General features: G+C 44.2%; 1 protein-coding gene across 1 annotated transcript in view; it reads left to right on the forward strand.

The window, feature by feature from the left end:
- RHO (rhodopsin) overlaps positions 1–17,486 on the forward strand; it is a 28,665-nt gene continuing 11,179 nt past the window's right edge. The window contains exons 1-3 of the mRNA XM_032971488.2: positions 1–1,200; positions 3,679–3,847; positions 16,218–16,383. Of these exons, the coding sequence (XP_032827379.1) occupies positions 840–1,200; positions 3,679–3,847; positions 16,218–16,383 (696 nt within the window). The 5' untranslated portion in view covers positions 1–839. The remainder of the gene's footprint in view (positions 1,201–3,678; positions 3,848–16,217; positions 16,384–17,486) is intronic.

A 17,486-nucleotide genomic window follows, 5' to 3' on the forward strand; every position in this document is an offset into this window, starting at 1 on the left:
ACTTCACACACGGATAATTCAGCCACCCAACCCGAGCAGCTCCATCACCACAGCCACCACCGCCACGCGTATATACGCTTACACACTCGTGGCAGAATCTTTTAAAAAGTTTTTTTTTTAATAGCAGCCGATTTTTTTATTATCGCACACCGTACCCCCCGTTTAGACACCGTTAGATCAGTAATAATACCGCGAATGATGACGATACTACTTCAATAGCGAAACAAGAGCATACACATCATAGGCCATTGTTTGACCTTGCTGATATTATCTCGGATTCATAAACGGTGTTGATTTAGTGAGCTAACACGCATACACGTACATGGACACGTAAAGACACGGTCCAATCGCGTGTACGTGATACACATAAATTCGCGTAAATAAACGCAGCCACCAACCGACACTTTGGAGCCTTCTTTTAGACTGTTGTGAGCCAATTATGTTAGCGAGCACCTATTTAAATAAACACCTATCCGTTATTTCACAAGCACTAACACACAGCTGGTAAAAGCGGGCGAGATAAAATTGTCAAGTCAACAATCTTAGCGACGCCACGTTAATTATCATCGTCACCATCACTATTATTGGCATATCGAATCAAACTTTAATTTGTAAACCGGCCCACCAAAAACTCTTCCACACAACCTCAGCCACGCCACCAACAAACAAACACACCACCACCGCCGTTTTCCACGACCCATTATCAACTTGTATTAAAAGACGAATTTAACCGGCGATTAGGCGCGCGCGCTCGTTAAAAGCAACCTCGCGCAAATTTTGTGCCATTCGACCAATTTCCCGCCGCGGTTCGCGTCGGAGCCCTCGCCAAATCAGCCACCATGAACGGCACAGAGGGAGAAAACTTCTACATTCCCTTCTCGAACAAGACGGGCCTTGCCCGCAGTCCGTTCGAATACCCCCAGTACTACCTCGCCGAGCCATGGAAATACTCGGTCCTGGCCGCCTACATGTTTTTCCTCATCCTCGTGGGCTTCCCGGTCAACTTCCTCACGCTGTTCGTCACGGTGCAACACAAGAAGCTGAGGACGCCGCTCAACTACATCCTGCTCAACCTGGCAGTGGCCAACCTCTTTATGGTCCTCTTCGGCTTCACCCTCACCATGTACTCCTCCATGAACGGCTACTTCGTCTTCGGCCCCACCATGTGCAACTTCGAGGGCTTCTTCGCTACTCTGGGCGGTGAGGACGCGGGATCCGCAATGGGACATAAAAGTTGAATATTGTTGGCAGTGTGTGTGTGTGTGCGCGCGTGTGTTCAGATGTTAAATACCTCGCCAGGTATACAGCAGGTCGTGCGTGGAGTTTTATCCGGGATGTCTCCGGGTTTTCCCCTCCACATTTATAATCGACGTGCGTTTACAGTATTTGGCTGCTAATAATTTCCACGCGATAAGCCACTTCGTTGAGCTAACACTTGTGGCCAGGTCGCTCCTGAAAAAGAACAATATATAGCTCAGTGGGGTTTACCTGGTAAGTTAGAAAGAGTTTCGCTTTGTAGTTTAGTGTGTTGTTACCGCTCAAGGCCAACACCAGTCCCGATTATCTGAACCGTCCCTGGGCCTCCTCTAAGTCGACTCAGCCTTAAATGAGTAGCTGGTGCGGTACGTAAACATAGCTACTGGAGAGAAAAAAGCGGCCGGGCGTGGGCGCTGGCCACCCTTCCCATCGTGTGCCACAGTGCCAACCTTCATAGGTGCTCGCTAACAGCACTTGCCCCAACAGTCTGTCAAGGCTATACGGGGGGATCTTTATGTTTGTAAGACCCTGAGACCGCACCAGATATGTGTTATACGTGGATGCTGCTGCTGCTGCGTTGGCAGCGGTGCACAAACACAATCTAACATATCCGTCAATTTAACACGTCGTAGGCTTTCGCGACCAATATCATCCATAATACAGATTTGGGGGGGGGGGGGTAGATCGAGTGATTATAAATATGTGTCGTTAAAACTGCAACCATCCGACACAGCCAATTATGAAGGTTTGCCACGTAAACTAAAAAAAACTAATTCGTTACAAGTACAGTACTAATTGGCTGTGTCGGGTGGTGACGGGTTTAACGATACATTGATATATTTACGCGATTTAACCCCCCAAAAAAACCCTCTATTATGGACATCCGTCAATAATAATCAAATGAAATTACTAAATCGGTGACGTCTCGAGCAATGGCTCTCGTTCACAGTGCAATGTACTTTAACAGACGACGTTCTGGGCCATGTTATGAAGAAGAACCATTGCCTTCCAAACGTCGCCTATGACATGCACCCCCCCCCCCCCCTCCAAAACAACCCTTGTTAAGGGACACGGTGCGAACGACGATTTGCGTCGCGTTTTCAGACACCACGTTCAATTTGTCGGTCGGTAACGCCACCCCTGGGGTCTCGTCAATGTCACCGCCTACCGAATTGCGTGACACCCGTTCGGGGACGCGCGTTGTTCATCAAGGAGGGAATGCGCTCGTGTTGCTCGCAGCATTAAATTCATCGCCTGTCCGGTGCTCAAAAGTAATCGCCGCCGCTTATTGGGGCGGCACCGAATTTGTTTTGCTCTGGAACGAGTACCGGGACTTTGTAACTCAGCGGATTCCGCCAGGAATGAATCAATATTGTGATTTATGATTCTGGTGTAGGGTTCGGATCAGCCCTGGGGGGGGGGGGGAGGGGGGGCGATGTGTCGTGGCTCAGCGGTGGAGGTCCGAATCTGGCCCGCTACCGCACTGGTCCAATACCGCTGGTGCCGTTGCGTTCACCGTAAAGTCACTCGGCAAGCCGCCTGCTTCAAAACGATGGACGCCAAAAGGTCTCCTTCGAATATTCTTGGTTCGTTCGGTAAAGTCACGTAGAAGGGAAACAATGAAATAATTAAATATATAAAACAATACAATTCTCACGACGTTTCGACTGCAACACAAGCAATCATCATCAGGTGTGAAAACCACAACAAGAAAATTTGAAAAAAAGTGGCTTGTGTTGCAGTCGAAACGTCGTGAGAATTTTATTGTTTTATATATATTTTATTATTTTATTGTTTCCCTTCTACGTGACTTTACCGAAAGAACCAAGAATATGAATCCCTGCAGTCACGAAAGCTTTAAATCTAAAGCTCCCTTCAATGTTGAGCCACCAATTATTACCCGCTTGGGATTACACGGAGCAACGTAAACGTCGCTGCGTAACTGGCGGACTGCACCCGTCTGGAAAGCACAGCGCCTCCCTTCTTGATAACCTTGCCCTATAAGAATGGTGAGCAACTATTCGCAAGAGCAGCGTCTTCTCCAACGCTCTTAAAGGCTTACACGAGGTACCTGGGGACTGAGTGTATATGGGTGTGTGTAGGTTGTGACGATTGTGTGTATATGGGGGAGCGCTAGTGGAGCGGTTAGCTACGAACCCGGTGACCGTAGTTCGATTCCCGATCACGGCCACCACCGGTGACGATCATCTAAACCGGTCGTGGGCCTCCCCTAGGTAAACTCAGCCTCAAAAGAGTACCCTGGAGCAATGCGTAAACGCCGCTACTCGGGAGTCAAAAGTATGAACGACTCACCCACTCCCTCGCGTGCCACCCTGGCCACAATACCAGGTGGCGCTACTCGTTCACAGCACTTGCCCCAAGAGTCTGTCCAAGGCTACACTTTGTCTGTGTGCGGGGTAGGCGAGATGTCTCTCTGGTCGCTCGTGGTCCTCGCCATTGAGCGCTACATCGTCATCTGCAAACCCATGGGCAACTTTCGCTTCGGCAGCACCCACGCCTACATGGGGGTGGCCTTCACCTGGTTCATGGCCTTGTCCTGCGCGGCTCCACCCCTCGTCGGCTGGTCCAGGTGAGGACGAGGAGGTGGAGGAGGAGATGGGTGCGGATCTGGAGTGTGTGGGCGGTGCAATTGCACCGGTGTCCCACGGGTAATTTATTTGAAGCTGCTTTTGGCGTGTTTAGTTTGTTGTCCTTCCACGCGCACCTCGCGATTAGCGCGGTTGGCTACGTACGGTGTGAAAGAAGTTCAACGCACGTGTACATAATAGGTAATCGAAGCACGGGGCTTCGCTAGAGGTGGGTTTGCAGGGTTTCCATGCCAGCTGGACTTACATGGAGTTCCATAGACTTACATGGATTCCCATAGACTTACATAGGGTCCCATAGGCTTACATAGAGTCACATAGACCTGCATATGGTCCCATAGAAGTACATAGGGTCCCATAGGCTTATATCGATTCATATCAGATTCACATAGGCTTACATAGAGTCCCATATATTTACATACAGTACAATAGACTTAAATAAAGTACTATATAGTCTTGCATAAAGATGGCAAGTCTTACGTAGATACCCTTAGGCTTACATCGAGAACCATAGACTTAGATACACAAGACCCGCATACTTGCATCGAGCGCTGGGTTTGTGTCAATAGCAAGGTGACGATACGACCACATACGCGATACATTTTGCACGGAATGTTGAGTGATGTTTTGAGATGTGCTGCAGGTCACTCGCCGCAAGTCTCCTTCCCCGTAGCTCTTTCTGATCTCTGCAAGGAGTCACGCGTCTAGATCACAATCACAGTACCCACGATCAGAATCAGAATATGTATGCACACTGGAGGAATCCGATGAATAACAAAGCTCTTCTTAACAATACACAAAACGCGACAGGAGAGCAGTGTACAGGAGAGGTAAACACATCGTTTAAGAGAAATATACAAATACAACTAAAACAATGTTCTCTTAATCTTACCAGGTAAAGCTCACTGAGCTATTAGCTTGCTTTTCAGAAACGACCTGGCCACAAATGATAGCTCAACAAAGTGGCTTATAGCCGTGCGGAAATTAACAGCAGCAATGTAATCGACACAATCTGAATAAACCAAAATTACAATGACAACACGTACGCCAGCGGTCCCCAAACTTTTTGGTACCAGGGACCGGTTTCGTGGAAGACAATTCTTTCACGGACCGGGGGGGTGTTCATCATTGGGTCTTTCCCCCTTTTCAAAGAAGCTCTCCAGTCTCTTTTTACTCATGTTGGCTACTAGGGGTTAGAGCTTGTGGGCTTACTCATTGTAGCTACTAGGGGTTAGAGCTTGTGGGCTTACTCATTGTGGCTACTAGGGGGTTAGAGCTTGCGGGCTTACTCATTGTGGCTACTAAGGGTTAGCTTGTGGGGTTACTCATTGTGGTTACTAGGGGTTAGAGCTTGTGGGCTTACTCATTGTGGCTACTAGGGGTTAGAGCTTGTGGGCTTACTCATTGTGGCTACTAGGGGTTAGCTTGTGGGCTTACTCATTGTGGTCACTAGGGGTTACAGCTTGTGGGCTTACTCATTGTGGCTACAAGGGGTTAGCTTGTGGGCTTACTCATTGTGGCTACTAGGGGTTAGAGCTTGAGGGCTTACTCATTGTGGCTACTAGGGGTTAGAGCTTGTGGGCTTACTCATTGTGGCTACTAGGGGTTAGAGCTTGTGGGCTTACTCATTGTGGCTACTAGGGGTTAGAGCTTGTGGGCTTACTCACTGTGGCTACTAGGGGTTAGAGCTTGTGGGCTTACTCATTGTGGCTACTAGGGGTTAGAGCTTGTGGGCTTACTCATTGTGGCTACTAGGGGTTAGAGCTTGTGGGCTTACTCACTGTGGCTACTAGGGGTTAGAGCTTGTGGGCTTACTCATTGTGGCTACTAGGGGTTTAGAGCTTGTGGGCTTACTCATTGTGGCTACTAGGGGTTAGAGCTTGTGGGCTTACTCATTGTGGTTACTAGGTTAGAGCTTGTGGGCTTACTCATTGTGGCTACTAGGGGTTAGAGCTTGTGGGCTTACTCACTGTGGCTACTAGGGGTTAGAGCTTGTGGGCTTACTCATTGTGGCTACTAGGGGTTTAGAGCTTGTGGGCTTACTCATTGTGGCTACTAGGGGTTAGAGCTTGTGGGCTTACTCATTGTGGTTACTAGGTTAGAGCTTGTGGGCTTACTCATTGTGGCTACTAGGGGTTAGAGCTTGAGGGCTTACTCATTGTGGCTACTAGGGGTTAGAGCTTGTTGTGGGCTTACTCATTGTGGCTACTAGGGGTTAGAGCTTGTGGGCTTACTCATTGTGGCTACTAGGGGTTAGAGCTTGTGGGCTTACTCACTGTGGCTACTAGGAGTTAGAGCTTGTGGGCTTACTCATTGCGGCTACTAGGTTAGAGCTTGTGGGCTTAATCATTGTGGCTACTAGGGGTCAGCTTGTGGGCTTACTCATTGTGGCTACTAGGGGTAGAGCTTGTGGGCTTACTCATTGTGGTTACTAGGGTTAGAGCTTGTGGGCTTACTCATTGTGGTTGCTAGGGTTAGAGCTTGTGGGCTTACTCATTGTGGCTACTAGGGGTTAGAGCTTGTGGGCTTACTCATTGTGTTTACTAGGGGTTAGAGCTTGTGGGCTTACTCATTGTGGCTACTAGGGGTTAGAGCTTGTGGGCTTACTCACTGTGGCTACTAGGGGTTAGAGCTTGTGGGCTTACTCATTGTGGCTACTAGGGGTTAGCTTGTGGGCTTACTCATTGTGGCTACTAGGGGTTAGAGCTTGTGGGCTTACTCATTGTGGCTACTAGGGGTTAGCTTGTGGGCTTACTCATTGTGGTCACTAGGGGTTACAGCTTGTGGGCTTACTCATTGTGGCTACAAGGGGTTAGCTTGTGGGCTTACTCATTGTGGCTACTAGGGGTTAGAGCTTGTGTGCTTACTCACTGTGGCTACTAGGGGTTAGAGCTTGTGGGCTTACTCATTGTGGCTACTAGGGGTTTAGAGCTTGTGGGCTTACTCATTGTGGCTACTAGGGGTTAGAGCTTGTGGGCTTACTCATTATGGTTACTAGGTTAGAGCTTGTGGGCTTACTCATTGTGGCTACTAGGGGTTAGAGCTTGAGGGCTTACTCATTGTGGCTACTAGGGGTTAGAGCTTGTTGTGGGCTTACTCATTGTGGCTACTAGGGGTTAGAGCTTGTGGGCTTACTCACTGTGGCTACTAGGGGTTAGAGCTTGTGGGCTTACTCATTGTGGCTACTAGGTTAGAGCTTGTGGGCTTACTCATTGTGGCTACTAGGGGTTAGAGCTTGTGGGCTTACTTATTGTGGCTACTAGGGGTTTAGAGCTTGTGGGCTTACTCCTTGTGGCTACTACGGGTTAGAGCTTGTGGGCTTACTCACTGTGGCTACTAGGGGTTAGAGCTTGTGGGCTTACTCATTGTGGCTACTAGGGGTTAGAGCTTGTGGGCTTACTCATTGTGGTTACTAGGTTAGAGCTTGTGGGCTTATTCATTGTGGCTACTAGGGGTTAGAGCTTGTGGGCTTACTCATTGTGGCTACTAGGGGTAGAGCTTGTGGGCTTACTCATTGTGGTTACTAGGGTTAGAGCTTGTGGGCTTACTCATTGTGGTTACTAGGGTTAGAGCTTGTGGGCTTACCCATTGTGGCTACTAGGGGTTAGAGCTTGTGGGCTTACTCATTGTGGCTACTAGGGGTTAGCTTGTGGGCTTACTCCTTGTGGTTACTAGGGGTTAGAGCTTGTGGGCTTACTCATTGTGGCTACTAGGGGTTAGAGCTTGTGGGCTTACTCATTGTGGTTACTAGGGTTAGAGCTTGTGGGCTTACTCATTGTGCCTACTAGGGGTTAGAGCTTGTGGGCTTACTCATTGTGGCTACTAGGGGTTAGCTTGTGGGCTTACTCATTGTGGCTACTAGGGGTCAGCTTGTGGGCTTACTCATTGTGGCTACTAGGGGTTAGAGCTTACGGGGTAACTCATTGTGGCTACTAAGGGTTAGAGCTCGTGGGCTTACTCATTGTGGCTACTAAGGGTTAGCTTGTGGGAGACAAGTGCGCAGTGCGGTAAAGAGGCGCGGACGGGAGTGGTGAATAATAAAACAATGGAGGCGGGCCACGTGCGGACTCACCGCTCTCACCTCCTGCTGCTGTGCGGCCCGGTCCCTAGCAGGCCATGGACCGGGTGTTGGGGACCCCTGATGTACGTCGTTTCGTTAACAACGTCGTCACTATATATATTCTTGGTTCTTTCGGTAAAGTCACGTAGAAGGTAAACAATAAAATAATGAATAATTATATAAGACAATAAAATTCTCACGACGTTTCGACTGCAACACAAGCAATCATCATCAGGTGTGAAAACCACAACAAGAACATTTTAAAAAAGTGGCGTTTTTTAACGTTAGCACCACGGAGAGCGATTTGACAGTTTGTTCAGATGGACGAGTTCATCTATGTTCGGAAAAGAGGAGGGGGGAGATGAAAATAATGGATGCGGTCTGAAAGCCACCGTAAGCGTGATCAATCAATTAAGACCCGAAAAGGTTTATCAAATCCTTCCAATGATTGCTAAGCTAGAATCCATCTTCTCGGTTGAAATTCTCTGTGTTTTTTATACGTGGATAGCCTCATGAACGAATCTTTCATGGTAGCCAGATGGCTTGCAAAGAACCTCTGTCTTGGAGAAGCCAATATCATGTGAGCCTACTGAATTATAACAGTGATCTGCCACGCCGAGGTGTTGGTTCTACCGTGTTTTAGGTCTGCTTTGTGTTCACGAATGCGGTCCGAGACATGTCGTTTGGTTTCTCCAATGTAACTACTACCACAGAAGCAACTTAGTTTATAGACGCCAGGGTACTGTATGTCCGGAATCACATCTTTTACAGATGGAACCAGATCACGGATTTTATGTAATGTGTTGAATCGGACCTGGATCTTGTGTTCATTCAAGATTTTGTAGATCTTTTTTGTGATCCCCGAATTTTGTTGTTTTATTCTATTTTATTCAAGAATTACTCAACGATGGCAGCTATACAAAAATAAAAGAGATCCCACCAACAGCCTCGTCATACAAACCAACAAAATCATTTCTGATTCAACCGCATTAATTGATCAAACCAAACAGTTCTCGTTGAAACCTTCTGCTGCCAGGCCACCAAGATTATACGGCTTACCAAAAATACATGAAGTAGATACACCCCTTCGTCCCATCGTCTCTACTATCAACTCCCCACCTACAAACTGGCTCGTTTTCTGTCTGAAATCCCGCGGCCTTTCACTGGAAAAACCACCTCTGCGGTACAAAATTCTACTCACCTGCTATCGACAATCACGGGTATTTCCCTGTCCCCAGACGACCTGCTTGTCAGTTTTGATGTAGTTTCCTTTTTCAACAAAGTTCCTGTACCTGACACCATCGCAATCATTGAAGACTTGGTTCATCAAGGACTAAACACTGAGGTACCCCTGGTGAGACACTGCTTAACTAATACATACTTCACTTGGAATGGAACTTTCTACAAACAAACTGAGGGCACCCCAATGCCCCCCCCCCCCCCCCCGATCTTCGGTTATAGCTAACATTTTCATGGAGAAATTTGAGACTGACGCCATCCAGACTGCCACTCTGCGCCCAACCTTATGGAAGAGGTACGTGGATGACACTTTTGTCATCTGGCCACATGGCCGGCCTGCTCTAGATCAATTCCTCGACCACATCAATTGCATGCACCCAGCCATCAGATTTACCATGGAAGTCGAAAAAGATGGCAAGCTACCTTTTTTGGATGTCCTAATAAAAAAGAGACCTGATGGTTCAATGTGCCACTCTGTCTACAGAAACGCTACCCATACGGATGCTTACCTGAAACCAGATTCCCACCACCATCCATCCCAGAAGAATTCCCTCATCAAGACTCTGCACCATAGAGCCCAATGCATATCCGACCAGGAACACATAGCCAGTGAACTCAAGCACATACACCAAGCTCTTAAGGCTAATGATTACTCCGACTACACAATCCGCAAAGCTATCACTCCAACCATGAAGAAGGACCCTCGTGACAAGCCTTTCAAAACCATCACTTTACCCTACATTGCGGGGATCACAAAAAAGATCTCCAAAATCTTGAATAAACACAAGGTCCAGGTCCGATTCAACACATTGCATAAAATCCGTGATCTGGTTCCGTCTGTAAAAGATGTGATTCCGGACATACAGTACTCTGGTGTCTACAAACTAAGTTGCTTCTGTGGTAGTAGTTACATTGGAGAAACCAAACGACATGTCTCGGACCACATTCGTGAACACAAAGCAGACCTAAAACACGGTAGGACCAACACTTCGGCCTTGGCATATCACTGTTATAATTCAGTAGGCTCACGTGACATTGACTTCTCCAAGACAGAGGTTCTTTGCAAGCCATCTGGCTACCATGAAAGATTCGTTCATGAGGCTATCCAATATACAAACACAGAGACAATTTCAACCGAGAAGATGGATTCTGGCTTAGCAATCATTGGAAAGATTTGATAAACCATTTCGGGTCTTAATTGATTGTTCATGCTTACGGTGGCTTTCAGACAGCATACATTAATTTTTCGTCTCCCCCCTCCTCTTTTCCGAACATAGATGGGCTCGTCCATCTGAACAAACTGTCAAATCGCTCTCTGTGGTGCTAACGTTAAAAAACGCCACTTTTTAAAAATCTTCTTGCTGTGGTTTTCACAGCTGATGATGATTGCTTGTGTTGCAGTCGAAACGTCGTGAGAATTTTATTGTTTTACATTTTTATTATTTTATTGTTTCCCTTCTACAGTGACTTTACCGAAAGAACCAAGAATATGAATTCCTGCAGTCACGAAAGCTTTAAATCAAAATTTAGGTGTTAAGCTGTTTAAACACCAAAATTTAACCTTTTTACAAGCAATCATGTCTGCATTGACCACAATACTTGTGGTCAAAATGAAAAAAAAAACGCACTCTGATAATTTATGCATTGTCCTTGAAACTGATTGGTCCACACCAGAGACAGATTTCTCTTGAACCTCGTCTCAAACGGTGTTAGACCAGAGGACGCCTACGACCCTATACACCGCGTCGATTGACGGCATTTCGGTATTCGTCGCCGTACCTTTCGGGAACGCATCCCCGACGTCGGAAAACAACATTCTGATAGGTACCCGTCAGAATGAATGAATGGCGAAATGAATAACTGCATGCACGAATGACCGAATGCCCTCATTAATGAATGACTCGTACCTGCCAAAAGGAATGCAATTTTGAATGAATGATGCATTGAATGAAGACATTCATGAATGAATTAATCCACGGAGGGACTGGATGAATGACATATACCTGCCGGGAAGAATGTATTCACAAAAAATATAAATCAATGGTACCTACCTCCGGGAAGGAATGCGCTCATGTAGGAATGAACGGTAGGTGCACGCTGTAAGGAATTCCCGAATGAATTAATGGCTGTTACATGCTTGAAGCAATGCACTAATGTAGAAATGAATGAATGGTTGATACATGTTTGAGACAATGCACTAATGTAGAAATGAATGAATGGCTGTACATGTTTGAGACAATGCACTAATGTAGAAATGAATGAATGGCTGTACATGTTTGAAACAATGCACTATTGTAGACATGAATGAATGGCTGTTACATGCTTGAAGCAATGCACTATTGTAGAAATGAATGAATGGCTGTTACATGCTTGAAGCAATGCACTATTGTAGAAATGAATGAATGGCTGTTACAAGCTTGAAGCAATGCACTAGTGTAGAAATGAATGAATGGCTGGTACATGTTTGAAACACTGCACTAATGTAGAAATGAATGAATGGTTGATACATGTTTGAAACAATGCACTAATGTAGAAATGAATGAATGGCTGTTACATGCTTGAAGCAATGCACTAATGTAAAAATGAATGAATGGTTGGTACATGTTTGAGACAATGCACTAATGTAGAAATGAATGAATGGCTGTTACATGCTTGAAGCAATGCACTAATGTAAAAATGAATGAATGGTTGGTACATGTTTGAGACAATGCACTAATGTAGAAATTAATGAATGGCTGTTACATGCTTGAAGCAATGCACTAGTGTAGAAATGAATGAATGGCAGGTACATGTTTGAAACAATGCACTAGTGTAGAAATGAATGAATGGCTGTTACATGCTTGAAACAATGCACTAGTGTAGAAATGAATGAATGGCTGGTACATGATTGAAACAATGCACTAATGTAGAATTTAATGAATGGCTGGTACATGATTGAAACAATGCACTATTGTAGAAATGAATGAATGGCTGGTACATGCTTGAAACAATGCACTATTGTAGAAATGAATGAATGGCTGTTACATGCTTGAAACAATGCACTAGTGTAGAAATGAATGAATGGCTGGTACATGATTGAAACAATGCACTAATGTAGAATTTAATGAATGGCTGGTACATGATTGAAACAATGCACTATTGTAGAAATGAATGAATGGCTGGTACATGCTTGAAACAATGCACTAGTGTAGAAATGAATGAATGGCTGGTACATGCTTGAAACAATGAACTATTGTAGAAATGAATGAATGGCTGGTACATGCTTGAAGCAATGCACTATTGTAGAAATGAATTAATGGCTGGTACATGTTTGAAGCAATGCACTATTGTAGAAATGAATGAATGGCTGGTACATGCTTGAAACAATGCACTATTGTAGAAATGAATGAATGGCTGGTACATGTTTGAAACACTGCACTAATGTAGAAATGAATGAATGGCTGCTACATGTTTGAAACAATGCACTAGTGTAGAAATGAATGAATGGCTGTACATGCTTGAAACAATGCACTATTGTAGAAATGAATGAATGGCTGGTACATGCTTGAGACACTGCACTAATGTAGAAATGAATGAATGGCTGGTACATGCTTGAAACAATGCACTAATGCAGAATTTAATGAATGCCAGGTACATGCTTAAAGCAATGCACTATTGTAGAAATGAATGAATGGCTGGTACATGCTTGAAGCAATGCACTAGTGTAGAAATGAATGAATGGCTGGTACATGCTTGAAGCAATGCACTAATGTAGAAATGAATGAATGGCTGGTACATGCTTGAAGCAATGCACTAGTGTAGAAATGAATGAATGGCTGGTACATGCTTGAAGCAATGCACTAATGTAGAAATGAATGGATGACTGGTACATGCTTGAAACAATGCACTATTGTAGAAATGAATGAATGGTTGGTACATGCTTAAAGCAATGCACTAATGTAGAAATGAATGAATGGCTGGTACATGCTTGAGACAATGTACTAATGTAGACATGAATGAATGGCTGGTGCATGCTTGAGACAATGCACTAATGTAGAAATGAATGAATGGCTGGTACATGTTTGAAACAATGCACTAGTGTAGAAATGAATGAATGGTTGGGACATGTTTGAAGCAATGCACTAATGTAGAAATGAATGAATAACAGGTACATGCTTGAAGCAATGCACTCAAGTAGAAATGAATGAATGGTTGGTAGATGCTTGAAGCAATGCACTAATGTAGAAATGAATGAATGGCTGGTACATGTTTGAAACAATGCACTCATGTAGAAATGAATGAATGGCTGGTACATGTTTGAAACAATGCACTAGTGTAGAAATGAATGAATGGTTGGGACATGTTTGAAGCAATGCACTAATGTAGAAATGAATGAATAACAGGTACATGCTTGAAGCAATGCACTAATGTAGAAATGAATGAATGGCTGGTACATGCTTGAAGCAATGCACTAGTGTAGAAATGAATGAATGGCTGGTACATGCTTGAAGCAATGCACTAATGTAGAAATGAATGGATGACTGGTACATGCTTGAAACAATGCACTATTGTAGAAATGAATGAATGGTTGGTACATGCTTAAAGCAATGCACTAATGTAGAAATGAATGAATGGCTGGTACATGCTTGAGACAATGTACTAATGTAGACATGAATGAATGGCTGGTGCATGCTTGAGACAATGCACTAATGTAGAAATGAATGAATGGCTGGTACATGTTTGAAACAATGCACTAGTGTAGAAATGAATGAATGGTTGGGACATGTTTGAAGCAATGCACTAATGTAGAAATGAATGAATAACAGGTACATGCTTGAAGCAATGCACTCAAGTAGAAATGAATGAATGGTTGGTAGATGCTTGAAGCAATGCACTAATGTAGAAATGAATGAATGGCTGGTACATGTTTGAAACAATGCACTCATGTAGAAATGAATGAATGGCTGGTACATGTTTGAAACAATGCACTAGTGTAGAAATGAATGAATGGTTGGGACATGTTTGAAGCAATGCACTAATGTAGAAATGAATGAATAACAGGTACATGCTTGAAGCAATGCACTCAAGTAGAAATGAATGAATGACTGGTACATGCTTGAAGCAATGCACTCAAGTAGAAATGAATGAATGGTTGGTAGATGCTTGAAGCAATGCACTAGTGTAGAAATGAATGAATGGCTGGTACATGTTTGAAACAATGCACTAATGTAGAAATGAATGAATAACAGGTACATGCTTGAAGCAATGCACTCAAGTAGAAATGAATGAATGGTTGGTAGATGCTTGAAGCAATGCACTAGTGTAGAAATGAATGAATGGCTGGTACATGCTTGAAGCAATGCACTAATGTAGAAATGAATGAATGGCTGGTATATGTTTGAAACAATGCACTATTGTAGAAATGAATGAATGGTTGGGACATGTTTGAAGCAATGCACTAATGTAGAAATGAATGAATAACAGGTACATGCTTGAAGCAATGCACTCATGTAGACATGAATGAATGGCTGGTACATGCTTGAAACAATGCACTATTGTAGAAATGAATGAATGGCTGTTACATGTTTGAAACAATGCACTAATTTAGAAATGAATGAATGGTTGGTAGATGCTTGAAGCAATGCACTAATGTAGAAATGAATGAATGACTGTACATGCTTGAAGCAATGCACTAATGTAGAAATGAATGAATGACTGTACATGCTTGAAGCAATGCACTATTGTAGAAATGAATGAATGACTGGTACATGCTTGAAACAATGCACTAGTGTAGAAATGAATGAATGCCAGGTACATGCTTGAAGCAATGCACTAATGTAGAAATGAATGAATAACAGGTACATGCTTGAAACAATGCACTAATTTAGAAATGAATGAATGGCTGGTATATGTTTGAAACAATGCACTATTGTAGACATGAATGAATAACAGGTACATGCTTGAAACAATGCACTAATTTAGAAATGAATGAATGGCTGGTATATGTTTGAAACAATGCACTATTGTAGACATGAATGAATAACAGGTACATGCTTGAAACAATGCACTAATGTAGAAATGAATGAATGGCTGTTACATGTTTGAAACAATGCACTATTGTAGACATGAATGAATGGCTGGTACATGCTTGAAGCAATGCACTAATGTAGAAATGAATGAATAACAGGTACATGCTTGAAGCAATGCACTAATGTAGAAATGAATGAATAACAGGTACATGCTTGAAGCAATGCACTATTGTAGAAATGAATGAATAACAGGTACATGCTTGAAGCAATGCACTAATGTAGAAATGAATGAATAACAGGTACATGCTTGAAGCAATGCACTATTGTAGAAATGAATGAATAACAGGTACATGCTTGAAACAATGCACTAGTGTAGAAATGAATGAATGGCTGTTACATGTTTGAAACAATGCACTATTGTAGACATGAATGAATGGCTGGTACATGCTTGAAGCAATGCACTAATGTAGAAATGAATGAATAACAGGTACATGCTTGAAGCAATGCACTAATGTAGAAATGAATGAATGGCTGGTACATGCTTGAAGCAATGCACTCAAGTAGAAATGAATGAATAACAGGTACATGCTTGAAGCAATGCACTAATGTAGAAATGAATGAATGGCTGGTACATGCTTGAAGCAATTCACTAATGTAGAAATGAATGAATAACAGGTACATGCTTGAGACAATGCAGTAATGTAGAAATGAATGAATGGCTGGTACATGCTTGAAGCAATTCACTAATGTAGAAATGAATGAATAACAGGTACATGCTTGAGACAATGCACTAGTGTAGAAATGAATGAATAACAGGTACATGCTTGAGACAATGTACTAATGTAGACATGAATGGCTGGTGCATGCTTGAGACAATGCACTAATGTAGAAATGAATGAATAACAGGTACATGCTTGAGACAATGTACTAATGTAGACATGAATGGCTGGTGCATGCTTGAGACAATGCACTAATGTAGACATGAATGAATAACAGGTACATGCTTGAGACAATGTACTAATGTAGACATGAATGAATGGCTGGCAGGTACTTACCGGAAGGAATGCAGTGCTCCTGTGGGCCTGACTACTACACGCTGAACCCCAACTTCAACAACGAGTCGTTCGTGATCTACATGTTCCTCGTTCACTTCATCATTCCCTTCATAGTCATCTTCTTCTGCTACGGGCGTCTGCTGTGCACAGTGAAGGAGGTACGGGGAGCCCACAGACAAACAGAGAGATTGACAGTTTAACACGCAGGAGGCTTTCGCGACCCAATATTTTTCATAATAAAGGTTTTTGGGTTAGATCGCGTAAGTAATTAATGCGTCGCAACCCTCCACCACCCGACAAAACCAATTAGCAAGGGATTTTAATGGGCTGAAGTAGTCATTAATTGGCGTTTTGTTGACGTGACACATCCCGTAATAATTGGCTGTGTTGGGTGGTGGAGGGATATGACGTATTTATATTGACGCGCTCTAACCCAAAAACCTTTATTGTGGAGAGAGACAGACGTACAAAGACAAAAACCCCCCGTATAGCCTTAACAGACTGTTGGGGCAAGTGCTGTTAGCGAGCACCTATGAAGGCCGGCACGGCACACGAGAGGGTGGGTGGCGAACACCACGCCCGGCCGCCTTTGTCTCCCCAGTAGCGATGTTTAGACACCGCACCAGGTACCCCTTTTGAGGCTGAGTCGTGCGCGCACACACACACACGGCAATTGGAGAGACGGGCGGACACACTGGCGGACTTGACAATTATACAACAGACCATTAGTCGGACAGACGGACACACGTTGACACACGCGCGATTCGATGCGCGTATCCCAACAGAGTGGAGGATAAAAGAATCGATTAATCGCCTCTTCCCTTCGATCAGGGGGTCGGCAACCGAAACAACAAGAAGCGACAATTTTTTTTCAAATTTAGTCAACCCCCCCAAAAAATCCCGATATTTCGAGAGCCGCAATGCGTCGTGAATACAAGACGGCGGGGTCCTTAATAAGTAACGGTCATGAAGCGGTCCTTAACGAGCCGCACACGGCTGTGGAGCCACAGGTCATGGTGAACTGGATTTCTATGGTAATCTGGGCTTCCAACGTAAACTGGACTTCCATGGTGAACTGGACTTCCATGGTGAACTGGACTTCCATGGTGAACTGGACTTCCATGGTAAACTGGATTTCCATGGTGATCTGGTTCTTCCATAGTAAACTGGATTTCCATGGTAAACTGGACTGCCATGGTGAACTGCATTTCAATGGCAAACTGGACTTCCATGGTGAACTAGACTTCCATGGTGATCTGGT

The sequence above is a fragment of the Petromyzon marinus genome, chromosome 46 (genome assembly GCF_048934315.1).
Source record: "Petromyzon marinus isolate PM22_M1 ecotype Great Lakes invasive population chromosome 46, UKy_Petmar_22M1.pri1.0, whole genome shotgun sequence".
Lineage (NCBI taxonomy): Eukaryota > Metazoa > Chordata > Hyperoartia > Petromyzontiformes > Petromyzontidae > Petromyzon > Petromyzon marinus.